The sequence below is a fragment of the Bemisia tabaci genome, chromosome 10, assembly GCF_918797505.1.
Source record: "Bemisia tabaci chromosome 10, PGI_BMITA_v3".
Lineage (NCBI taxonomy): Eukaryota > Metazoa > Arthropoda > Insecta > Hemiptera > Aleyrodidae > Bemisia > Bemisia tabaci.
The window spans coordinates 20,024,430-20,050,739 of NC_092802.1; the positions used below are offsets into that span (position 1 = coordinate 20,024,430).

A 26,310-nucleotide genomic window follows, 5' to 3' on the forward strand; every position below is an offset into this window, starting at 1 on the left:
CGTATAATGTAATAAAGTACCGGACGTTTTTGTAAACCTAAAAACCTGGTTTTTGGACAGATCTTATTAATTTCTGCTTGTCTATTATCTGTAATCCTAAAAACAAGCAGGAAGCTCCAACGCATTGGCGTCGGAGAGCGGCTCTGGGGGCAGTAGTTGTAGTCAAGAATGAGGGCCTAGACATATTTTGTCATTGATGTACAATCCGACAACTGTCGATTCATGTTTTGTAACTTTTGTAGCCGAGTGCCGTAGGTTAAGGGCCCGTTCGCAAAAACTAATCGGAACTGTATGAATGAATTGCTCCTTTTAAAAATCAAAACAATATCGAATTGCGATATATTACACAGTTAAGATAGGGCTATGTCCTGTCGTAAGCGGCGACATACAGTCGATATAATTTCAATAATCGCCCCAATGGCCACGATAGTTGTTAGACGTTTACGGTTTCCTGGTAACCTTTGTTTGCTATCAGCTGATATCGAGTAAATGACTAGGAAGCTCCAACCCAGTGGTTAAAGCTTCCTTAACCGCGAAAACTTTAAAATTCAAATTTTCAAATTTTGAACGTAAAGTACATTTTTTCCATCACGAGATAAAAGCACAAACAGGTTTTGAATTGTTGACTGTATCACCATGATTCCAAAAATACAATACACAACATAGCATTGACTAACAATAAAACAGTATGCAATAAAATAAAGTCATGACAAGGAACATAGCCGAAAATGGCGCCGATTCCCATCAACCAACGCGCGGTCTCTACAATGTAACATGCTGCATTGATACTCCCCAGCTGGGACCGTCCGGAATAGCAGCTCTAGTGCAAGCACCAGAGCCGCTAAAAGATTATGTGACTAGCGCAAGCGATACAGTGTCTATCATTGAATATTTTCAGATGCGGTAAAAATGCACAGAAAATACAAAAAAAAGATTGATCTCCTTTTCAAAGCAATAAAACATAAGAGAGAATTGCAACGCCGCAGTCGAAGATGCGTATTTTTCTATAATGTAGCCATGGATATTACAGCCACGATCTCGTTTTTTCAGATGGTGTTTTATGGAATGACCTTCACGGGTGCAATGGTGAATGTGGTATTCCTTCGGCGATTTGGCAAGCGGAGGATCGCCCTATTCTCGCACATCCTAGCGGGTATCTGTATCCTTAGCGTCGGAATGTATGCCTCATTCCTCCAAAGTTTGACACAATACCCACTTCGCGTTTGGTTACCCCTTATGCTCTGGTTCATCATAAAATTCCTCCACGGCTTCAGCATCATCACCTTACCGTGGCAGCTTGTTAGCGAGGTTTTCCCTCCTTTGTGAGTCTCACTGAATTGGGTCATTATCAGGGATTGTTCATAAATTAAGCACTTTTCAAAATTGAAAGAGATACAAAAGTAAGGAAAGTCTAGCCGTTGGCCCGCTACGCAGAATTACTAATGTTGTAGAGAATTTTTGCATATCCTGAGCAAACTTAACCTAAACTTTTCTCAAATTTTGAAAATAAAAAACACGTCAACGTGCGTTGCTGACAGCGCAGAGATACAATCATTCGTGCTCGATGGATGTGCGCATTGCATCTGCAAAATTGAAAGCGCGATGGTGCCATTCCGTGAACTCGCAATGCTCCGCTCCATGAGCTGCCAAAGTTGTGTCGCTCAGATTCAGAAGAAAAGTTAAACAAGGAGGCCCGATAACGTCTCTCCTATCTTCGGCTGTGTTGTTCACGTAGCCCTTAAAGTACCACTACAAATAAGATTAACGGAACCAAAACAACTAAACAGAAATAGAGCATGGGAAATGACGCGTGTTTATGACGGCGTAGAGATACAACTATACGTACTTGATGGATGTCTGCGTTGCATCCGCAAAATTGAAGGCGCGAGGGCGCAAGGTGTGAACTCGCAATGCTCTGCTCTATGCTCCCATTGAGGTATCGCTTAAATTCGAGAGAAAAGTCAAAAAACGAGGCCCGATAAGTCTTTCGTATCCACGGCTATGTAAGACACTAGATTTCTTATTTTTTTAAAGACGTCTGATTCGTTCTTCAACATGTATTTGTGGACATAATCATATCTAAAGCTTGTATGCACCGCACAGTCCCCATTCAACCCGCGGTCCATATGTTTTCAAAGCATGTTTTGTAGGTGATGTTGTGACCATATGTTTAGTCTTGATAAAATTGCCCCTGCTTGGGTATCTAAGGGTTAAGTCCAAAATTACTAATGAGCTGTTTTTCGAAAATTTTGAAGGGAAAATTTCAGAAACTTTGAATTTTAATGGCACATCTTGTATTTATGCTAGTCAGGTTCCGCGCAGTGGCGTGTTGTGAAGGATCGATTATCGATATTTCTCTATTTGAAGCTGTAGTAAAGAATCGTTTATCCACGTGTTCGCTGCGAACACCTTGATAATCGATCCTTTTCCATAGATTTAAATGGCAAATCTATCGATAGATCGCAAAGCACGCCACGCCACTGACTCCGCGGCTGGATCAGTCGAAGTCTACTTTATAGTTTTACTAGGGGGTCCGCCCCTTTGCCACTACGCGGCCCGACCCCTGGGACGTACCATTCTTACTCCCCTTCCTCACCTCGTGCATCGAGCGTCTGTAAAATGATTTAATTAGAATAGAGAAGATACTTTGTTCAAGTGTTGAAGGACTCCTCCCAGAGTATTTTGCGGGCTCGGAACTTAAGGTGATTCGATGGATACCATGTTTTGTGTCAGAACGGCACGAAATATATCGCATCAATTGGTTCCATTTTTTCAGCTACTCGTCACTTTTCTCCAATTTTGAGATCACAATTCTGTTGTAAGAAGACTAAAGCACTCACATACCAATTTTAACAAAGAAATTCAACGTAATGAAGGCGTGGTTTTTTCAGAGAGAAAACATAGCATTCGATACTGATATCGAAACTGCACTCGAGTGCAATATTTTCTCTCTAAAAAAAACCACGCCTTCATTACGTTGAATTTCTTAGTTAAAATTGGTTAGTGAGTGTTTTAGTCTCCTGATGACAGAATTGCGATTTCAAAATTGGAGAAAAATGACGAGTAGCTTAAAAAATGGAACCAATTGATGCCATATGTCGCATGCCGATCCGACCCAAATATGGCGTCCATCGAATCACCTTAATTTTGTATGCAAAATCTGACGAAAGTCAAGTATTACTGGGGGGCTGAGCCTCCTGGCCGCCTCGCAGGTCGACTTTTCAAAGCGCTTTGCGCCTCAGCCGCCATGCATCATTCTTATGGTTTTATATTACAGAGCTTATAAAGTGGTCTTTAAAGCCGTGTAGCATGATTTTACACAGGTGCTGTCAATAGTTGAAAATTCGTACACCGATGATTGACTGAATCTCACCTTCCTGTTTCTTGCTTTTCTTTCAGGGGCCGAGGTACAGCTACGGGCCTTACAGCCGCTTGGACTCATCTTGTGATGTCCTTCTTGACTAAGACGTACCTATACATGGAGGCGTGGCTTGGATTCAGTGGCGTGATGTACCTTTACGGAGTATGTACCATGGCTGGGGTCGTCCATCACTACTTTTACTTACCGGAGACGGAGGGGAAAACTTTGGAGCAGATTGAGACGTATTTCACCAAAAACCACGATAGGAGCGAGAAATTCTCCGTTGGGAAGCCGCAACGGCAGCGGGCTCAAAGTGGAAGTCCATTTTAATTCAAGGGGAAAATGAGGGAGGGTGTGGATTCGATCGAAAAATGAGAACGGGAATCGATCGACGTGGATTGATCGACGCCGATTCGATCAACAACCGTGAGTTGATCGAAAAACCCGTGAATCGATCGACAAAAGCTGTGAGTTGATCGACAAAAGCTGTGAGTCCATCGACAAACGCGTGAACCGGTCGAAAAACCCGTGAATCGATCGACAAACCCGTGAATCGATCGACAAAAGCTATGAGTCGATCGACAACCGTGAATCGATCGACAAGTCCGTGAATCGATCGAATTTTGTCGATCGATTCACGTTGATCGACTCACGTTCTTGTTTTCCGACACCAAAAGAAGTCTAAACTGCGAACACCCTGTTTATCGATCCTTTTCTATAGGTTTGAATGGCATAAAATCGATGTATCGCAAATCACGCCACGCCACACGGAGGGCCAGCAGCCAAGTTTAGCCGGACAAAAGTCCTCAGAGGCGCCTGAACTTACTAATATGAGAGAATGTATGTTATTAGGGGTAATTTAGGTCGCTGAATCCATATTTTGGGTTTTTTTAAAGAAATTTTGAAGTTTTTGATGAGAATTATTAAAAAAAAAATTGCTTTATCAACGGGTAATTAATAGCAATTTTTCACTCAAATCTTCAGAGGTACCTGAGTTTGTTTTGTGTGAAGAAATTGGTTTCGAAGGGTTATTTTGGTGAGTAAATTACAGTTTTGCTCTCTTTGTTCAACATTTTTCAGTTTAAAATTCAAAAAAATTGAAAAATGATGATTTATCTCTGGGTAATACATGGGAATATCTGTCGCGTATTTTTCAGCAGAATTAGCATTGCATCTCATCTCGCCCAACGAATATATTCATAGCCCAGAAAACTGCCGAAAACTGCAAGTGAACCAAAGAAATTCTCAAATTTCAGGGTGTGCTTTTACTTAAAATTTACAATTTGAACCCTTCAGCCATGTCCAGAAAATTCAGGAGTCGTCTGCATGTCGCGTATTTTTCAGCGTAATTATAGTATTGAATCTCATCTCGCCCAACGAAAATACTCATTGCTCAGAAAATTGCGAAAAATTGCGAGTAAATCAAAGAAATTCTAAAATTTTAGAGTGTGTTCTTACACAAAATTGACCATTTGAACCCTCCAGACATGTCCAGAAAATTCAGGAGTCGTCTGCTTGTCGCGTATTTTTTGGCGGAACCAATGAAAATATTGCTTTGAAGAATGCACTTCTTTTGCCAGAAATTAGAAGATGGAGAGGCAAAGCCGGAATAAAACCTTGAATTAGAAAATTTTATTCAGAATCAGTCATAATTTAACCCCAGAAGTCGGGCCGCAACTGTATGGACATAAGTAGATTAGCGTAGGATATCGCCATTATACGGCATGCTTGCAATTTGGCAACACTGCCTTTCATCCATATGAACACATCTACGATAGAATCGATACATATCGAAAATCCTAATCTAGAATCGATTTTCGTTAGTGTGGTTACAATGAGAAAGAGCATTGATGCCAACATGCAAGAATCGCCAATGCCTGGCACGTGAGTGATCTAAGATAAGAAATTAGCATAAAATCCTCGATCTTGCGTCACAAAAAAATTCATAACTCACGGTAAGGCAAGAAAAGGCAAATGAACCAATGAAAATTTAGATGTTTAGGATGCACTGAGCCACATGATAGCGGTCCGTAACCTTACAGATCTTTACAGAAAATTGCAGACCACTTTAAACCTAAAAATTAGGACATTTTCGTGCCCAGTTTTTAATTTTGTGTACCAGACTATACAATGCACAAAATTGATAAAAATACCTTAAAGTAAAATGAAAACATGTCAATCTAACTTGGTAAAACACTCGTTATGTTGGGAAACACTCGAAGGTTTGTGGAACATAACCTTTTGGATGAGCGTTGAACCAAGCCAGCATACAGGATAAATAAACAAGACGGTCATTTTGAGTTCACGAATGACGTTTCCAATGCTCATGCTGGGCATTGGATGTTCTCCCAGTAAAGTGTAAAGTCTCCAAATACGTACTTCACTTCAAATTAATTTTTTAGCGGCTCTGGTGCTTGCACTAGAGCTGCTATTCCGGACGGTCCCAGCTGGGGAGTATCAATGCAGCATGTTACATTGTAGAGACCGCGCGTTGGTTGATGGGAATCGGCGCCATTTTCGGCTATGTTCCTTGTCATGACTTTATTTTATTGCATACGGTTTTATTGTTAGTCAATGCTATGTTGTGTATTGTATTTTTGGAATCATGGTGATACAGTCAACAATTCAAAACTTGTTTGTGCTTTTATCTCGTGATGGAAAAAATGTACTTTACGTTCAAAATTTGAAAATTTGAATTTTAAAGTTTTCGCGGTTAAGGAAGCTTTAACCACTGGGTTGGAGCTTCCTAGTCATATTACTTGATATCAGCTGATAGCAAACAAAGGTTACCAGGGAAACCGTAAACGTCTAACAACTATCGTGGCCATTGGGGCGATTATTGAAATGATATCGACTGTATGTCGCCGCTTACGACAGGACATAGCCCTATCTTAACTGTGTAATATATCGCAATTCGATATTGTTTTGATTTTTAAAAGGAGCAATTCATTCATACAGTTCCGATTAGTTTTGGCGAACGGGCCCTTAACCTACGGCACTCGGCTCATGGGAATTTTTTAACTTGTCCTGGACGGACTCGTCTGTAGCGCCTCGTTCTTCGTTGTGTGTGTGATTTCGTGAAGAAGTTTCTATGGCAATTTGCTTTTATTTGTGAGCTGTTTTTTCACGGGATTTTTGAATGTTCTGTACGAATAAATTCGGTGAGTACCTCATTTATCCCTCCTTCCAGTAAAATTATTTCAACTTTTCCTTCTCCCTCATTCTGGACCCACTCATGGGCTGATTATTTTCTCATTCTTGAAACTTTAGACTGGCAATTTCTATGCACAATCTATAGCTCATTAACCTATAGTTCAAGAGTTCCTCACTAGTTAAAGTGTCTGGATTAGCACTGCTTTCAGAGAGCGCCAAAATTCAAACGAGCCAATCAGATTTAAATATTGCAAATCGCTACATCGAATGACATCATGATTCTTCGTTAAAAATGGCGCTTTTTGCAAAAACCAGGGATTTTTTAAGTATATTTGAGCAAATCTGGGGATTTAGGGATTTTTAGCGAAATCTAGTCATTTTTTTTCTTCCCCGCTAGGGATTTAATATCGGAAGACTGGCTTCCAGTATCGTAGCGTTGATCGTCGCTGATGTCGAAATGGAACCTGATGCCGGACTTACTGTAACACCTCCATTCCTCAATTCCGGTGAGGAATACGTCTCTACCCTTAACTCAATATAAATATACAAATTGATAAGTGAGTGCTTTAGTCTCCTGAAAACAGAATTGCGAAACTTAAAATTGGAGAAAAATGATGAGTAAATGAAAAAATGGAACCAATTGATGGGATATGTCGCATGCCATTCTGACACAAAATATGGCGTCTATCGAATCACCTTAACTAAATAAAATAACCAAATTTTCAACTCTCAAACTATCAACTATCAACTATCAAATTTCAAACTATCAAAATTTCCAACAATGACAAAAATGATTGTAATATACCTATAATGTAATGAAATATACACGCTCTAATCATTTAATTTGTATTACCTTTATGTTATGTACCTACATGTTATACTATTTTTATAATAAATTTTGCCAACATGCTTTTCAATTCAGTCTACAACATTTCATTCCGACGTGGCAATAATGATTTATAATGCCCCTAATCCATTAAAATGAATTACAATAGTAATGCCGCATTATAATGTCGTATTATACATCGCAACGATTCATGTCCTACTGATTATTGATTATTGTAAGATGAATTCTGTTTTCTCTGATTGTATGTTTCATACGTGCGAAGCAAGTACGGGTCACTAGAAACGTGGTTCGTACGGGTGGCTGATGAAATTGATCTTCGAATACCTTTTGATGAGCTAGGGAAATGGAACCATCTGCATCTCATGGACAATAAATAGTTGCCGTAATTAAGGTCATCCCGTGATTAAGGTGCCGTGATTTAAGTCATAAATTCTTCATCTAATTCTTGATTCATCTCCAAAATGTCTGCTAAAGCTTTCATGCGCTTCTCCTTGTATGCATGAATGAGCAAATTGGGTATCGAACAAGCGGACACTTTTTGAAAATTTAGATGATTCTGGACAATATCGTACAGAAGTCCACGAGCTGCAGATAGAACCATTACCTCTAGCTCATCAAAAGTTATTCGAAGATCATTCAACAACCTCTTTGACAAGTTGCAAAAACTTTTCGTTAACAATAGTGTCACACGGTACTAGGAATATTTACTATTTAACGAACCTTATATTTCCCTGACTCAGTCCTAAATTATAGAAGTATGCGTTACTTTTCCAGCAATCCAAAAAAACAATTATACAAAAAACCAATACCTACACTTTCAGATATAAAAATGCAAATTTTTTGCAGCCTCGCTAAACGACTTATCAACCAGAGATTTTTTAGGAAGCGGACCTCCAAAGAGCTTTCAAAATTAAAAGTATACAACAAGTGATAATGCCATGTATTCGCCATATCAAAGCCCAATACACATTTATACACCGGCTACGTAAATCTGCTAAGTTACAAAACATGAATCGACAGTTGTCGGATTGTACATCAATGACAAAATGTGTCTAGGCCCTCATTCTTGACTACAACTACTGCCCCCAGAGCCGCTCTCCGACGCCAATGCGTTGGAGCTTCCTGCTTGTTTAAATTATAAGGGTTCGAAAAAATGAATGATCATTTAGGTATTCCTTTGTAACCACCACAGTCATTTTCTTTGATTATTGTCCCAGTTTAATTTTTGTTGCCATCTTGAAGTTTTGTGACGTCAGGCGGGTACCACTTTTGCCAGGCGACTACCGAATCTGTAGCGCGCATTTCAAATCTTCGCCTGCTCTCAACAAGATTAGAACAAGATGAGGACGAGAAGCATTGTTTGATAAGTGAGATGACGATGAGATATAAATTAGATATAAATGATCCGTCACATTCCTTCCTAGAAATGTGCCTGTTCCAGCTGAATTTAGTTTTTTATTTCTGAATGATGAAAGAATCTCAAAGGATCGAAATATGACTAATTACTAGCTCTGTAGCTTGCAAGATAACGCCCTTACCTGAGTTATGAATTTTTCCAGTATCGCTGAAATATAAGTAGAGTACCTAGTAGCGGCACCCAGTGTCACAGTATGTCATACATATTTGATGTACCTAGGTAATTCTCATCCAAATAAGAGAAGAATAAATATTTACCTTCATTAACACCAAGTAGACGAAAGTTCCACTGTGAACTTAGTTGGCCAATAAAAATGCAAACAATGAAGCAATTATTTTTATTTCCTGACTCCAAATGGTAAGAATTATGGTAAGAACTCTAAGGCATAGTAAAAACTGTATTTATCATTCCTCAATAAATACAAGGTTGACTGTTTGCATGGAAATGATAGTACATTAGTTGGCGGCTTATCTATTATTCTAAACTTTCCCTAGTAGCACTCACTTTTGAAAGAACTCTTAAAAAAAACGTAAAATTTAAGAATTCTTAAAATTTACGTAAAATTTAATTAAAATACTCTTAAAATAACCGTGACGATTAAAAAAAGAGAATTTTACGTTAAATTTTACTTCTAATTTACGGTTGATTAAAGTGTTAAAGAAACAATTAAGAAACTCTTAAAATAATACGTAAGAAATTTCTTAAAAGGCTTGAACAGTTTGAAAATTTATTATTTTAAGTAATTTTAATGTAATTTTTTAATTAAAAAAAAGTAAAAAAAAAACATTTAAAGATGCATGAAAAAGCTCTTAAATGTTTTTAACAGTTTGAAAACCTATTATTTTACGTCAATTTTATGAAAATTTTTATTTTAGAAATAACTTCAAAAAACTTGTAAAAAAATACATGAAAAAACTTTGAATGTCTGCAAGAGTTGGAACTCCTATTGTTTTAAGTGAATTTTATGAAAATTTTTATCTTTGAAAGAACTTTGCAAAACTGGTTGAAAAATTGCATGAAAAAACTCTTAAATGTTGTCAAGAGTTTGAAAACCTATTATTCCACGTAAATATTATGAATTTTTTTATCTTGTTAAAAAGTTTAAAAAACTTTTTGGGAAAAACCGTAATTTTTTCTTTAAATTTCAAAATTGTACGATGTTTATAAGTATGGGAGATATGAACTGTGTGAATTTGCTCAAATGGGGAAGCCTGGGCTGTGATGTCACGCCGCGCTTCATTTCCTTACCTTTTGAATTGGTTACGGTGTTTTCGTCATCGTAAAAACCCCTAGGAACTCATGATTCAACTTCTACTTTCATACACGAATACAATGAAAAGTAGAAAACCTCGTAGAATATATTTTCGTAATCTAAGACCCGTCATCGGTGCTCTCCACAAGGTCTCGGGTCTGGGTCCGACATCATGGGAGAATGCAATAGTGTATTTTCTTCGGAAAATACACCAAAAAAATTATGCGTGCAAACTCTCCATTTCTCTGTGTAATCCGGGTTGCGTTTCGGCAGAAAAACAAGGCGCGTCCATGAGTTCCAGAATGAAGCCGAGATCAGACGCTGAGTTCCTCCGCCCATCCGCCCATCACGGTTGGATCATAGAGTAATAGCTACCAGAATAAGGGCAGCTTTGCTCCGATTCCTGAAATCTCCGCAACCCCCGCTCTGCCTACCGTTTCCACGGGGTAAAAGCGAAGTCCGCCGATCTCACCCTACGTCTCTTTGCCGTTTCAAATTTCGCGGGGCAAAAGAGGATCTGCCTCGAATATTCTATGCTCCAGGCTACAGAATATACAGGCTTCCATGGGCTTCCAGGCTTCTCGAACGTTCGGCATCGGCCAAGGCGGATAAAGAATGGTGGTCGCATTTCGTACCCTCTGGACGTCACACGGTATCGGGTACATCGGGTACATGGGCTGGCCGCGGCCGGGGGGGCCAACTCAACCTCGGATTGCACGGCAAAACCCGTACCCTCCTGACGTCACAACGCTTCAAGATGGCAGCCAAAATCGAAATGCGACCACCATTCTTTATCCGCCTTGGGCATCGGCACGCGCTGCGTGTTCGCGTGTTGTGTTGTGACCGACTGACCGTTATCGTAAAGTGTAATGGCTGCGTAATTGGAAGAAATCTGCGTAATTGAAGTTTTTAAAAATTTCCGTTTATTATCGCGGTTTTTACTTTTTTAGGCCCTGTGCACCTGTGCTGTGTAGTGTGTGTTTGATTTGTCCTATCATCATTTCCCGCTAATCACGCTATTTTGTGAGGTTAGAGATCGGCGGATTAACCAATTTCAATTCAATCTTCCACCATGGTTGTAAGTATTTTTTCTTGTCATCACAAAAAATTTGTAGTTTGTAGTACTCACGTTGGGATCACGAGGCCAATGGACCCTCGAGACGTCAGGATTCTACTACTTAAGTCTAAATGATAACTGTTCCTTGCCATTATCAGCACGTGCCATTTTAATTTAAGAATTAGGTTCAGAGGTGAATAAGGTACAATTATAATTCCATTATCATGAAAGTGAGAGTGCAGATTTGAGGTCAGGAGCTCGTCAAAGCTGTGGTGTCTATGTTGAATTACACTGTTGTATTTGAGTCTTTTCCAGCTTAGGATGTAGTTCCCGACCGTTCAGTTGTCAGTGTGCACATGCATGCGCAGTGACTGTACAGTGGGCAGCGGGCCACCACCGACTGCCCTTATAGCCTGAGTATGTCATTGATCGAACTGTCGGTCTGTACAATTGACAGTTGCTTATGTAAAAGAGCTCATGGCTGTAAGTACTTTCAGGTTATAGGCACACCTAAAATTGTGCTTCTTTCTATACTAATGAGCTAAGACACACCTCAGCACAATTTTGCAAATTGACAGAATGATTTCAGTAATTGAAGGAAGTCAGAACATGCCCTTTCTGCAGGTTGTGACATCGTGCCTGCAATGCTGCCATTACCTACTTTTAAGGGCTTTTTTTTATGCGGATCGCTGTGGATCACGGTGAACATCGGTATTTTTTTATTCTGTTCCTCAGCCGCGTTCCAAGTGGATCAGGGTGCAACGCTGGATCGCCCTTCCGAGGTGGGGCGAGCTCGCGAACCAATGTGATCCTAACCTTTTGCGAGGAACTTGCCGTCCCCATCAAAACATAACAATACCAAATCAAACCAAATTCCAAGTTTGGATTTTTTTATCATTTGGAACACTGTGGATCGGTCCGGATCGCTCAGGATTCCGATCCAGTGCGATCCACCCTGATCCGCAATAAAATAAAAGCCCTTCATATTCGAGTTTCATGGCGGATTATTTCCCAAACATTGGCTATGGGCTGTAGGCTGTCCAAAGAAGTTACTTTTCTGCTGAAATTCGTATTAGAATGGGACCTCATCTTCTATTAACATGTAAGGTTCCAATTAACCCTTGGAGGGTTTGTCTTGGGACGTTTTAAATATTTCTTAGTATCCGCCTCGTGATTTTTTCCAGAAATCGTGCGGTGAAAACTGAACCATTCTTAACCAAGCATTCTTTCACATCTGTAATCATTTATAAAGTATGGAGCCAGATGATGACTCTTCCTCGTCTTCATGCAGTAGCGAAAGGAGGGATGAACACGGGCCTTCATTGGAAATTGTTTTTCCCAGCTGCAGCACTCCAAAAAAAGATAGCAGCAGACATGGTAATATCCCCTCATTGGTTTTCGAAAACGAATCCTCTGTTGAAGAATCAGAGTGTTCGCCAGCTAAAGTTCGTAAAATTGTGCCGAGCGTCTCTGGAAATGAGGAAAACTCTCTTATCACCTCGAATCTAAGTTTTTCCGACACAAGCAGTTTCAACGACTCTGTTGGGCAGGCTTCTATCGATGAAACGTCTCTAAAAAAACCTCTTCACACGTACACAAGGGCGGGTCTTTGGAAAAGGCAGCAAAGGCTCAGTAAAGGCAAAGTAAAAGCAACTGAGATTCTCTCAGATGATGAAAGCACCTCTGTGTCAGAGATTCCAGATATGTCTAATAAGAGCTTCAATGAATCTGAAACTTCTATTGCTCTCTCCTTCTCAGGAAGCACCTGCGTTCAAAACTTAAACTCAAATATTTCCTTTGATTCTTATTCTGCATCCAAAGAAGAACCCATCCTTGAAAATCTTGACATAAATGATACTCTCTTTAATTCTACCTTTCCTGAAGCACCAGCGAATCATCATTCTGATCCGAATGTTGAAGGAGTAGCTAGTGTGGAAGAAAATTCTAACAACTACTCGGTGAACAGTTATGAATCTGAAAGTGATGATTCGGGAGATGAATTTGATGCTAATGTCTTTGAATGCTCTGATAATGGCCCATTGCACTCTGATTCAGACAATACAGATGATGATACCGAGAGTGAAATGGATGATGAAGAATTCTTCTCATACTGTGAATCTCTCAAAGCGGATGGTCCTGCAGTGAATGATGAGCTTTCTGAACTGCATGAATTTCTTCGTAGCTGGGCTCTTAAGCACGGAATCACTCATGTTGCTCTTTCAGATCTCTGCAAAGGTCTGAAAGATACTCATCCGGAGTGCTTTACTCAGTTGAAAAAAGATGCTCGTTCGATCTTGCACACCCCTAAGGAACCACTCAAGCTAATTAAAGTTGACCCAGGTGAATACATCCATGTTGGACTGCGCAAACAGTTAAATTTCGCATTTTCTCTTCTGACTACTGTAGTCACATGTTTGTCCCTACTGTTCAACATTGACGGAGTTCAGTTGTATAAAAATACTACGCACTCATTATGGACAATTCTAATGATGGTTCCCTGCATTCCTTCGTTAGCCAATAAAGTGTTCGTTATTGGCCTCTACTATGGTAAAACGAAGCCTGAAGACGTGAAGGCTTTTTTACAGCCGTTCATTGATGAACTTCTAGATATTATCGCAAATAATAATTTTTCCATCAATGGTGTCCCAGTGAAAATTGACATATTTGGATTTTGTTGTGATACCCCCGCTCGCTCTTATATTTTATCAACAGTTTCGCATACAGGATATTTTTCATGCTTTCGCTGCACTTCAAGAGGAAGAACTGTTGCTCATAGAAGAGTTTTCCCAAAATTAAACAGTCGGCCAAGAGAAGATACTAAATTCAGAGCCAAACTTTACAGAAAATTTCAGGTGGGAGAAACCCCACTGCTGCAGCTCCCTGGGCTAAATTTTACCCGAAGTTTTATATTAGATCCAATGCATCTAGTATACATCGGTGTTGTCAAAGGGCTGATAACATTGTGGGTTAAAGGAAAGCGACCCCACAGATTGTCACCAGCTCTGCGTAGAGAATTGCAAGTAAGGTTAGAGCGCTGCTTCTATTTTATACCATCTGAGTTTTCAAGGAGGCCGAGGGACCTAAAGAACATCAGTATCTGGAAAGCCACAGAAGTACGTTTATTTCTGTTGTACTTGGGTCCTGTGATTTTGAGACGAATTTTGGGACGTAATCAATATTTGCATTTTCTTGAGCTAGCAATAGCAATGCGCATATACCACAGTGCGGTCCTTTGTGCAAACGTTGAAAACAGGAACTACGCTAAATCATTATTGTTTCATTTCGTCGAAAACATCAAATTGCTTTATGGAGTGAAGTTTGTCTCTCATAACTGCCACACTCTAAATCACTTGTGGGAGGATGTAGAGTACTTTATAGGAAGTATTGAAGACTTCACTATAGATTGTATATCAGCATGGCCATTTGAGAACTTCAATCAATTTTTTTCAAAATACACCAGAGGGCGTGCCAAAGCACTACAACAACTTGGCAGAAGACTGGCAGAATTGTTTTCCTCAGAATATTGGCAGGCCAAATACTACGCCAAAAACAAGAGCTTGAATGGTGAACTTTTGGATAAGCACAGTGATGGGCCAGTTCCTTTGTTATGCAAAGGTGTACAATATAAAACGGCTCAATTCCCGGCCTTCAAACTCTCAGTGGACAAGTTAGGGGACTGCGTTTGTGGGACCAAAACCGGAGACGTCATTATTGCAATGAACTTTATTCATGATAGAAAAAATGGCGTTAAATATGTTGTGGGAAAAAGATTTGAGCAGAAAAGTAACTTTTTCATGGAGCCTATGCCTGATAGCCAATTATACGGAATATCAAGTGTTTCCAATCCGTCTAAAACCGTACGCACTTGGCCTTTGTCTGAAATCGTTGTGAAATACGTACGTGTACCTCTTAACGAAGAAGAATATGTTGTCCTCCCATTATTGCATTCTGATCTTACACCGTCAAATTTTTGAATATCTCTTGTCCTCAGCTTTTCTCCTCTTTTGTAAGTATGAAAGTCCTCATGGCAAGCTTCAGTACAAATTGATTTTTCCCACTGTTTCCTGCTCTTGCTCCTACTTTATTTTCAACGCTTTGCCTTGTCCTGTCCTTAGCTAATTCACAACAGGCAGAATAAGTACCGATTTGGTAAGGAAGCAGGTATCCTTACTGCATCGGTCAACTTCTTAAGTGAAGAAATAATTGCATTTTTTCTGTGTGTGGAGGCCATTCAACTTGGAGTGTTTGAAAATAATGACTTGCAGATAGTTATAATTATGTTACCTCCTTTGAAAATTTATCATCCTTATCACTAATTCCTCATTGGACCACTTGGAACATTCAAACCATTGTAATGCACTCATCAGTCATCAACTCTACTCTTTGCTGCATTTGTATGAATGGAAATTTCAATATTTAAGCACTATTACTGAGGACCGGTTGATGTTTGATGAGAACATTCCAACGGATTGAGTTTTCTGATAGATCCACCAAAGAAATTCATTCTAAATCTAGTGTACATCATTGAAACATCCAAAGAATGAAAAAAGAATTTGAATTTCTGTTTAAATTACGTCCATAACTGCGTAAGACTTGGATAATCAGAGTTCAGGAGTGTTGCAATTTTAAAAAATTTATATTCACTTAAGAAATTAAGAAAGAGGCACACAACAGGCAGTATTAATTTTGAATTGAACCAGCCCTCACACAAACAAGCAACCAGAACAAACAGCATAAGAAAAGAGAAAACCTTGACCAAAATTAAGACAACTCCGTTTAGGATTTATTGCACTTTTTTCCCCCTGGAGAAAACTTACATTTTAATTCAATTGAAAATTTTTATAAATTCTCTTAATTTCAATTACAGGGCTCAACCAGCCGTTCCTCGGTGAAGAATTGTCTTTGGACCTTAGTAAAATTCCATCACGGTCCAGAAGAGGAGCTCGACATTATCTGCAGTAAATGGATCATGGAAACAACCAAAGAAATTGAAGTAGAAGGAAAGAAAATTGTTTTATTTGATGCTAAATTTCCCAATGCGACGGGGAAGGAGTTGGAGGCTATGGTTAAAACCTGTACTGATCTAGCTGAAACTGGAGATTTCACCATTATTCAAGTAGAAATAATTGAAAGTGACTATGGTGAGTTAGTACCTTTAATATTTCTAATTGGACCCTTGAAAGAAGCTCTCATGTTTTGACATACCTATTCTTCAACTTGTCAGGGCTTCTTAAGAAAAAAATCCTCCTTAGTTTTCATAATTTTTAAGGATCTGTGCAAAATGCTGGAATGTGCATGCTGGCTTGATTTCAAAATTTTGTACGGTGCTCTGCTACATACAATTTTAAACTTTTCTCAAATGTTTCGAAGAATCGTTGACAGATTCCGGTAATTTGCTTAACCTCTTGAAACCAAGAACCAAGAAACCTCTTGACTTTCCTGATCATACGCAAAGTCAGGATTCCTCAATTCCATGTTTTCTGCAGCCCCCTAATTTGCTTGTTTCCTTATTGCCTACCGAATTTGATCTATAACTGATTAAGCACAAAACATTCGAAAAGTACATAATTTTAATGCTGCTGTAGGCAACAAGTCATTCTTATCTTCAGGAAAGGAGTGAGAAAGTAGCTTTTTGGTTTGGAAAAACATGGATGGTTAGATATATTTTTTATTTATTTTTTTTATCATTATTAAGATTTACGCTGATAGCAAAGTTATGTTTATTTTTCTGGCCCGTAAGACTTTCTTAGAATGAGTTTTTAGAATATCAAAATTAAGCACTGAAGATCAGCCTAAGGTGTAACCTAACCCATTGAAGACTCCTTTCTAGACACTACCTATAATCGTGTTTCAGCATCCAAAGAAATGTTTAGGATATGTCCGAAACAGGTACTTTTGCTACCAGGATAGGTATTGGAAAAACCTTTTTAACGCAAGCGCTTATTTGATTGTGTTTCTATATTTCCAGATGATTATTCAAGTGCCTTGGCAGATTTAGTCAGAGTTTCTAAAGGAAAGAAGTTAGCAAAACAAAGCGAGGATGAGAGGAGTCAGAATAAACGGCCCCGCATCAGATCAGAGGTGGTAGCAAACGCCATAAAACAAGCTCAATTATCGTCTAAATCTGAGACACCAAAATCGAAAGTGCACCAAAAACAACAAGAAGAGGTGGCTAAGTTTACAGCATTTGTAAATACGCTTCCTATCCCTCCTTCTAAACCGCTCAAAGGAAAGAGCTTGTCTGGAAAAAAGTTTTTAACACCCTCACCAAGCCAGACTGAAGCAAAAGGCTCATCTGTGAAGAAATCGCTTACATCTCCATCCAACCTGTCCGAAGTAAAAGATACATCTGCTACTGAACATCCTACATCTTCAGCTAAAGTCGCTGCAACCAAAGACTCGCCTGGAACTAGTATTCATAAATCATCAAAAAATGAGTCTGCAGTGTCGAATTCAAAGTCATTGAAACGAGCAAAGGAAGACCGAGGGCAGAACTTGAACTGTCCTCATCATAAGAAGTACCATAAATGTTCATCCCAGGGTGAGATAACAAACGAATCTCTGGCGGCTGGTCTTTGTCAAATTTCATGTAAGTTTACCTATTCTACCCAAGTTGAACTTCTCAACATACTGCATAGCATTGAGATGAACACTTTCTAATTTATATTCGGTAGGAATTAATCAGTCCCCTCACTTCCCCATGCCATCTCTTAGTCATGTAAAACTTGAGGGTTTATGAAGGATAGAAGACAGTGATTACCATGTTTGCAATTCTCTTAAAGTTATTAAAGTTGCACATAATTTTGCCCGTTTTGTGGTTCTACAGCTTGACAGTTAATGCCCGATCGTTTTTTCTTTCTTCACCTTTTAAATTACTATACTGTAAATTTAAAAATCGAGAACTGTATAGTTTCCTTCAGCTGAATGTGGAATAGGTGATGCAATTGTGATTAACGCAAAATACAATTTTTATTTATTTATTTTTTTTAACAGGTAACGAAACAAATTTGAACTCACAATTGAATGAATACATATAAGTAATTGGAGTTCTTCAAAAAGCATTGCTGTCAATGATATTTTCAATGCTCAGTACGTTAATAATCATAACTCCTAATTTTGATAGGTTCCTCGATCATGCTAAGGTTTTCGCCTCCTCATTGGTATACGAAAATATTTGTTTCATTAAGTAAGTTGAATTTTCAAGAAAGGAACCCAGCCGCATGCAATGCTGCTAAAATTGAGCAATTTCCTATACTTATTAAGAAAAAAACCTTTTTCAGTTTTTATTTTTAGATACTCCAAAAAATTGGTAATTTTGAAAGATAATGATTTGGAGGAGTTCACTTCCCTAACTACATCCTTTCAATTTTTGTGGATAAAGGTGAAGTTGTCCTATCTCAGTAACATTGTACTTGTTTGGTTCCCTTCTGATAAATTTGATCAAAATGCATCCCATTTTTCTGATTTAGGTACCCAGTATGAGCACAGGGCTGAAATAAAAACTATTTTAAAGAATATGAGGAGCGAACAGAACAGTTCTTCTTCATCTGCTGCAACAAAGGAAAAACTTCCCAATCAACTTATGCTGCATGACGTTGATTTCTCTGTAATGGAGCCTCTGCCAATGAGGTCAATTACAGCAGTAAAACGCATGGAGGAGAAACTTGAAAACCCCAATTTTTATGTAAATCTTGTAAGTCTACATAATTATTTTCTTTGGTTTTGTTCCAACTAGTTTTTCTCACAGCTAATACGAATCCCACTAAATTCTTAAATGTATCACAGTTTTATCTAAAAAGGAGGGTACTTGAGTGATTTTAGCTCATGAAAATAATCAGTTAGAGATTACTTTTGTTATCATCATTTAAATGTTAATTTTTTTATGTTGCGTAAGGTCTCAGCTGGCAAAACATTTCAGTAAAATCATATACTGTACATTTCATTGTGCAACATTTTTCACAGAAATTTCATTGTCTTCTCAATTTTCTTTTTACTAGGTGAGTGCATTATCTTACAATGTATCAAAAAAAAAACATGATACCAATACCGCAAGAAATGTTTTGCATACTCTGGTGCATGATAAAATCACCAAAAAGTTTACATGGGCTGGACAGTCCAAACAAGGACAAGAACATAAATATCCTTTTGGGGCGATGAAGCTAAAAAGTGTTGTTTTGGGTAAGGATTACTTCAAGTGCTTCCTCTTTAGTTCTAAGTAAGTATTTTTTCCTTAAGCCATGAGTGATAATGGAGTTGTTGCCAAATCTTCTGACAGACAGTTGGCCAGATTTAAAGGTGGGCTAAATAAACTTACCCTCACAATTTAGGGGGGGGGGGTCTTACGTTTTGAAACACTATCTCCTTTGTTATTAGTCTTGAACGTGCAATGAGGGAGGAAGTTATTGCGATTTTGAAAGGTTGAAAAGAAAGACACTCACTAAAATGGAAATCTCGGTTGTCGATACGCCACTCGCCGTGGGGTGACAAACAGCCTAGTCTTGTCCTGTTAATGACACATCGAATTTGAGCATATGAACTAAGTCTAAAATCCAATCTTTTATTTGCCAAATTTTTTTGAAGTTTCACTCTGTCTCTCCTTCAATTACAGGATTATGAATATAGCATAAAGTAACTGCCGACGCTGATGGACCGATAATGTATGCTCATTATCATAACTGTCAAATTTAAATAGATAGGCCACGTATCATTTTGGCCAGTTGATCAACATAGTCAAGTCTCCTCTGTTTTATTCACAGTTTTGACTATTTTTATGTCTCATAAAGTTTGTGTGAAATAAAAAAAGCCCCTTCTTTCTTTCAGATGCAACCATGCTGTTACAAAAGAAAGTAATTAAAGACAGTGACATCTCGGTTTCGATTAACCAATGGTTCTCTCAGAGAACCCAAGCACACAAGGCCTCTGCAGCTCCTAAGCCGTAAGTTCAATCTAAATGATTTTTTCGAAAAGACCAATTACAATAATGCAATAAATACGAAAGGGGGCGTCTGCGAGTGGAGTATGAATATCTATCAAAGTTTTGGTGAAAGTTGCCATTCTCCATTTTCATTATTTCCAAGATTTTTAATGTGTTTCTTTAAATGACCATCATTTTAGCACGTATCAAAATAGCAATCTGCAACTTCCATAATGAGTCCTTTTTTATCCTTCTTCCAAGAGTGTATCACTTGATGGTGGTTTTTATTAAAAAGAAAAAAAAATTAACAAAACAGTTACAGTAAAAGTTAGAAGGAAAGCAAAAGTAAAAGGAAGACAGAGACTCCTGAAGACTGTTTCTCCTTAACCTTCATCAAACACTACAATAAAATTAAGGAAAAGCGTTGAATAACGTTGAATTTCGGATTGGCCGGAATATTGACACCATCTTGTACCGGCCTGTGTCATGGGTCAAACAAATCCTCAAAATGCTTCAATGCTTTCAAATGCTTGATCAATGCAACCACCTCCTCTTTTTTCTCCTATGATAAAACAATATCTAAGTGTAGCAGATTTCTTTGATTACTTCATTACATTTCAGTACTTTTTCTTTTCTAATGTCCTAGAGAAGATGTGTTTCTCTCTGCTCATTATTGTAGGAAGCAATTTCACATGCTCAGTATTCTATTCTTTTTGTCTGCAGGGTTCAGATGAAATTACTTCTACAATCAGAATCAGAATCAGAATCTGATGAAGAATTGCCACCACCTACATCGGATGATAATGAAAGAATTGAAATCATGGACTCAGATGAACAAGACGAAGATGCCGAAGGCGAAGATCGCTCTAATGAGGACAGAGACGATGACATTACTGATGTTAATTGTTAACAATGATGCTGATTGAATTTCTAATTTTTTGCTTGCCTTTTCTTTACGTATCCACTAGCATTCATTAATGCTTCTTATAATTTAAAATATTTTGACTATTTACTATGTGTTCACATTTAACGCTATTCCCATTCACGATAAATGAAGGAAGGCAATATTTAATCTTGCCAATTTTCAACAATTATTACTCGAAAATTACTCAATTACTCAATGGGCCTGTTGTAAACTTTTGCCAGTTGCCAAAATGATAAGTGGCCTATCTATTTAAATTTGACAGTTATGATAATGAGCATACATTATCGGTCCATCAGCGTCGGCAGTTACTTTATGCTATATTCATAATCCTGTAATTGAAGGAGAGACAGAGTGAAACTTCAAAAAAATTTGGCAAATAAAAGATTGGATTTTAGACTTAGTTCATATGCTCAAATTCGATGTGTCATTAACAGGACAAGACTAGGCTGTTTGTCACCCCACGGCGAGTGGCGTATCGACAACCGAGATTTCCATTTTAGTGAGTGTCTTTCTTTTCAACCTTTCAAAATCGCAATAACTTCCTCCCTCATTGCACGTTCAAGACTAATAACAAAGGAGATAGTGTTTCAAAACGTAAGACCCCCCCCCCCCCCTAAATTGTGAGGGTAAGTTTATTTAGCCCACCTTTAAATCTGGCCAACTGTCTGTCAGAAGATTTGGCAACAACTCCATTATCACTCATGGCTTAAGGAAAAAATACTTACTTAGAACTAAAGAGGAAGCACTTGAAGTAATCCTTACCCAAAACAACACTTTTTAGCTTCATCGCCACAAAAGGATATTTATGTTCTTGTCCTTGTTTGGACTGTCCAGCCCATGTAAACTTTTTGGTGATTTTATCATGCACCAGAGTATGCAAAACATTTCTTGCGGTATTGGTATCATGCTTTTTTTTTGATACATTGTAAGATAATGCACTCACCTAGTGTCTATCTGTAAGGAATGACTCTTATTTTTGCCCTGCAAAAGTTTGCAACAGGCCCATTTACTTGAAAATTATGTAATATTTACGCAACACTTTCCACTCAAATTTCAAGGGTCTCTTACGTCGAAGAGAATCCATGCCACCCAGAGTGCAATTCATCAGCATATTGCAAAAAGCAATCAATGTGTTGCTAATCTTAGCAATCTAATTTCGCCAAAACAAATCTGTGAAATCGCTTAAAATCTGGTTTCATTTAATGAAGTTTTTGTGCCCTGATTATACTTATGTTTTTTTGTGTTTTGATATTTCCAGACTGTACTTTCGAGACATGTTTTATTTGCCCTTTTTTTATCTCTTAACTTAACTCAGGTTTTTTCTCAGTATTATTAAGAATTATCATCTGATGAGACTGATAGTCTAATTTTCTATAGATACCTCCTATTAATTTTCTTAAGCAATGTTTCATTCAAGGAAGTTGGAGATCAGGACTCCAGACTGTACTTTCGAGACATGTTTTATTTGCCCTTTTTTTATCTCTTAACTTAACTCAGGTTTTTTCTCAGTATTATTAAGAATTATCATTTGATGAGACTGATAGTCTAATTTTCTATAGATACCTCCTATTAATTTTCTTAAGCAATGTTTCATTCAAGGAAGTTGGAGATCAGGACTCCAGACTGTACTTTCGAGACATGTTTTATTTGCCCTTTTTTTATCTCTTAACTTAACTCAGGTTTTTTCTCAGTATTATTAAGAATTATCATTTGATGAGACTGATAGTCTAATTTTCTATAGACACCTCCTATTAATTTTCTGAAGCATTGTTTCATTCTAGGAAGTTGGAGATCAGGACACTCAAGTGCCATGTCATGAGATTATTCAATGCCAGACAGGGAACACTTACGTCTTTGAACCAAAATAGAGGATCATATTCCATCCCTGAAAAAGAAGTCGCTTGGACCTAGAGTATAGCCTCCTGAAAATTATAAATGGCTCTTGATTCAAGCTGATCCTTTCTAGAAATCAAGTCGAAAGACTCTTCGTCTGAAAAATTCTTTATTTATTTTAGTAAATATATGCTTAAATCTGCAGTATATTTCCTTCAATTATATTTTTCATGAGGTTTTACTCTTGATCTAGGCTACCTCTTTTTCCAGTGGTGGGTGAAAATGAGGCTTTTGTTATCTTTTAAATGCACTTAAAGAGCTACAGCTTCCTTGTTCAGTAATTTTTGTGATATATGATGCCATAAGTTACCCCTTACAGTGACTGAATATAGTCTTAGTAAATTTGAATGTTGTAATTGTGAAGTATTAAATGTTACCGTTAAGGCTAATACCTATAATACTGTATTAAAGTAGGTATCTAGTACATTGTTCATTATTATACGTAGGTTTTGAAATTGTTTCTTTTCCAAAATTTTATTCCAAATTGTTATTTTCACCATTGGCTTTTTGTTAAAATGTTCCTTCTTCTTAAGTTTGTTTATTAGGAATAAATTATGGCATAATTTTCACAATGTTCAATTCTGGCTTCAAATTTTATCTTCCTACTTAATTGTTGAGATGGATCCTATGAAGCCTTTCTCCTCTAGTTTTTAAATGTAATGCGTGACTGTTTCTTTTCCTTTTATATTTGCCTTTTGGACGTGACAATTTAGGCTGTAATAGATGTATGTGATTGGTGGGTTCTGGCGGTCACTGTTGCACATCTCGCTTTTCACTGAGGGGGTGCCTTTAGTTTGTCGATTATCCAGCCGGAGAAAGCGAGATGCGCAATAGTGACTGCTGAGACACACTAATAACATATTTTCATTACACCCTATACTTTTCAAGTCCAATAGACAGGTACAAAATTTTAACAACCAGGCTGCAGATAAGAACTAATCAAAATAATGTTTTAGGGAATCCTCTTTCGGGTTTTTTCTTCTTAGCTTTTATTCCTTTTTTTTCTCCACATATTTAACAAAAAAGATTAGGAAAGAAAAAAAAAAAATTAATTCAAAAACCAGTAAATTTGAGGGAAATTTAACACTTAAAAGAACTGTTAAAATATTCTTATCAGGAAACCCTTTTTTTAGCGTTTTTTAATTACAAAATGGATTAAAAAACTAGTAAATTTGAAGGGATGAAGACTTGCAAAAAGTATTAAAATTGAATATATTTTTAAGAACTTTTTCCCATTTTTTAAAGTTAAAATTTATTTGAAATAGTTAAATGATTTTACTTAAAATTTAACATTTATTTTACTTCAGAAAGCAGGAAAAAAGGGTTTCCTGATAAGAGTATTTCAACATTTTTTTTTTTTGAGTTTTATTTTCTTCAAATTTCCGGTTTTTTTAAGATTTTTTTTAAGAGTCAATGCTACTAGGGTTAGATTAAGTTGATGAAGGTAGCAGGTTGTTGTCAGCAAGAGCTGTTGATATGAGTATGCAGTTTAGAATGGTCAATTTTTAATTCTGCCAGAGGAGCATCATTAGTATTTAATACAAAACTCTCAGGGGTCTCTGGATACTATGCCACCTCTTATCAAGAATGTTTATGCTAATTTTGTTGCTATGTGGTGATGGGAGAGATAATTTCAAGATTATTTTGGTAAAAGTCGGACAAATATGAGGATGCCAAGTTTATAAGAAAATCTCACAAACCAAAGTGAACATTGTTTCATGCCTCTGCAATTTTCAGCTTCGGGCTAGGTTCTCGCAAGAAGGTCAGCACAACGCGCTGATCAAACTTTTGTGGAATTTCTTGTTAATTTTAGAATGTGTGCCAAAGTCACAGTAAGTATTCCACAAAAATTGCAAATCTGAAAAATCTAGAAAAATAACAAGTACCTCTCAGCCTCCGCGCAATTCGCACCCCTGCTAATAAATGTTGGAGAATAGAGAACACTTTACCCTCAAAACATTACTCGCACTGATTTTAAACTAATATGTAATTATATGTGTACGATGGTGGATCTGAGCTGTACTTACTTACCAAACTTTGTTGAGCGAAGTTGTTACTTAGGGGAAATTCATTAACTGCTGCCAAGGATTCACAAACTCTGACCTTGATAAATATTTCCGACATATACTTGAGATACAGTCAGATGTTTGGAATTCTGGACATTCAGTTATTGTTCACATACAAAAGAAATTGACTAACAAATACAACCGTTTTATATTTACATAACTGCTCAACAGAACATACCGACAGTTGTGATTAGTTTCTCGACAGCACTCTGATAGCGGTAGGATAGCTAAAGGATCCCTACCCTGCGGCAAAAATGGAGTTGATTGAAATTTTGATTCACATGGTGCTAATGCTGTCAAGACTCAAGACAAAATTACACTCCACGCACAGTCAAAGAGTATTTTGATAAGTAAGATTATCCATTAAGGAAGTTGCACAAATCACAAATCAAACCGAAGGACACGGACAAACCAAGGAGCCAGCCATAGCCAGCTCAGAAACTCGGCAATTCAGTTTCTCTCACTGCAAAAGGTGGAACCATCCAAAGTACCATCAATGTTAAGTTGAAGGGGTGAATTACTTATTTAAAGAGTGCTAAGTCATTTTGGGACTTTTTCGAAGAGATTTAAAGGAAAAAATTGGAAAATGCTCAACTATAAAATGAACGTAAACAATCCGCCATTGTATCAAAGCTGACGCACAAATGAAACAAGCGCTAAACACAAGGGTAAAAAGTACATACGTAAATTGATTTTGTTTTATAAGGAAAATGGTGAAAAAGTTAGGAAATTCGTATTGGAAATTGAAGCTTTAAGATATAAAGAACTTCAGATAATTAATACAGTTTATTTAGAAACGGAGTTAAAGAAGGCAAAGTTAAGGAAACTCAGAAGGAACAGGGTATTTTGTAGGAAAGGGTTGGTATGTCTAGAATTGAATCGACGTATCGACGTATCGAACAGCGACTACCGATAGTCTCGAAAAACCCCTGTAAAATACGCACTAATACGATAAGCGGTTACATCAGATCTTATGGGAGCGCACTCACACATACAAAAAATCGCTCTTTCAAGCGATTTTTTACAAGAGAACAGAGGAAAATCTCACTAGCGATCGAGATTTTACGAGATTTTACATTGATTAAACGGCCCAGGGTGAAAGGAAAGTTCTCTCCAGTTGATCACTGGGAGAACAACACACCACGCGCGCTCGGGAAAATCTTGGCATCGCAGTCTTATTAGTGATAAGACCTCCAAACCCAGTGATGTACAGATACTCCATGATATACCTTATCGCTCAGTGGTGTCTATTTTCGAATTTTCCGGACAAGCCAAAATGGACTTTTGTCCAGCTAAATTCGATTCCTGGCCCTCTGTGCGCCACTGTGCCACAGGTAACGAACATGCCTTGAAGCGCATACATTTTTATCTGATCCATAAACTTCCATTAATTTGATAGACGAACGACCGAGGGCTATAAGCTTT

At 37.8% G+C, this 26,310-nt stretch overlaps 2 protein-coding genes across 3 annotated transcripts; both read left to right on the plus strand.

Moving 5' to 3' along the window:
- The first annotated feature begins 1,078 nt into the window (after window positions 1-1,078).
- LOC109036902 (facilitated trehalose transporter Tret1-like) lies at window positions 1,079-3,754 on the plus strand. The gene is made up of 2 exons (XM_072305265.1): window positions 1,079-1,322; window positions 3,400-3,754. The coding sequence occupies exons 1-2, from the start codon at window positions 1,084-1,086 to the stop codon at window positions 3,689-3,691; spliced, it is 531 nt and encodes a 176-aa protein (XP_072161366.1). The 5' UTR covers window positions 1,079-1,083; the 3' UTR covers window positions 3,692-3,754.
- Window positions 3,755-10,843: 7,089 nt separating this feature from the next.
- LOC140225587 (uncharacterized) lies at window positions 10,844-22,361 on the plus strand. 2 transcript variants are annotated; one of them, XM_072304922.1, is made up of 6 exons: window positions 16,026-16,228; window positions 17,056-17,676; window positions 18,557-18,780; window positions 19,085-19,265; window positions 19,908-20,022; window positions 20,725-22,361. In XM_072304922.1, the coding sequence occupies exons 1-6, from the start codon at window positions 16,057-16,059 to the stop codon at window positions 20,909-20,911; spliced, it is 1,500 nt and encodes a 499-aa protein (XP_072161023.1). In that variant the 5' UTR covers window positions 16,026-16,056; the 3' UTR covers window positions 20,912-22,361. The 2 variants fall into 2 exon arrangements, 1 of the variants encoding a protein (XP_072161023.1); XR_011900619.1 differs by lacking the exons at window positions 16,026-16,228; window positions 17,056-17,676; window positions 18,557-18,780; window positions 19,085-19,265; window positions 19,908-20,022 and adding an exon at window positions 10,844-11,108 and having other exon boundaries at window positions 20,725-20,870.
- Window positions 22,362-26,310: the final 3,949 nt, after the last annotated feature.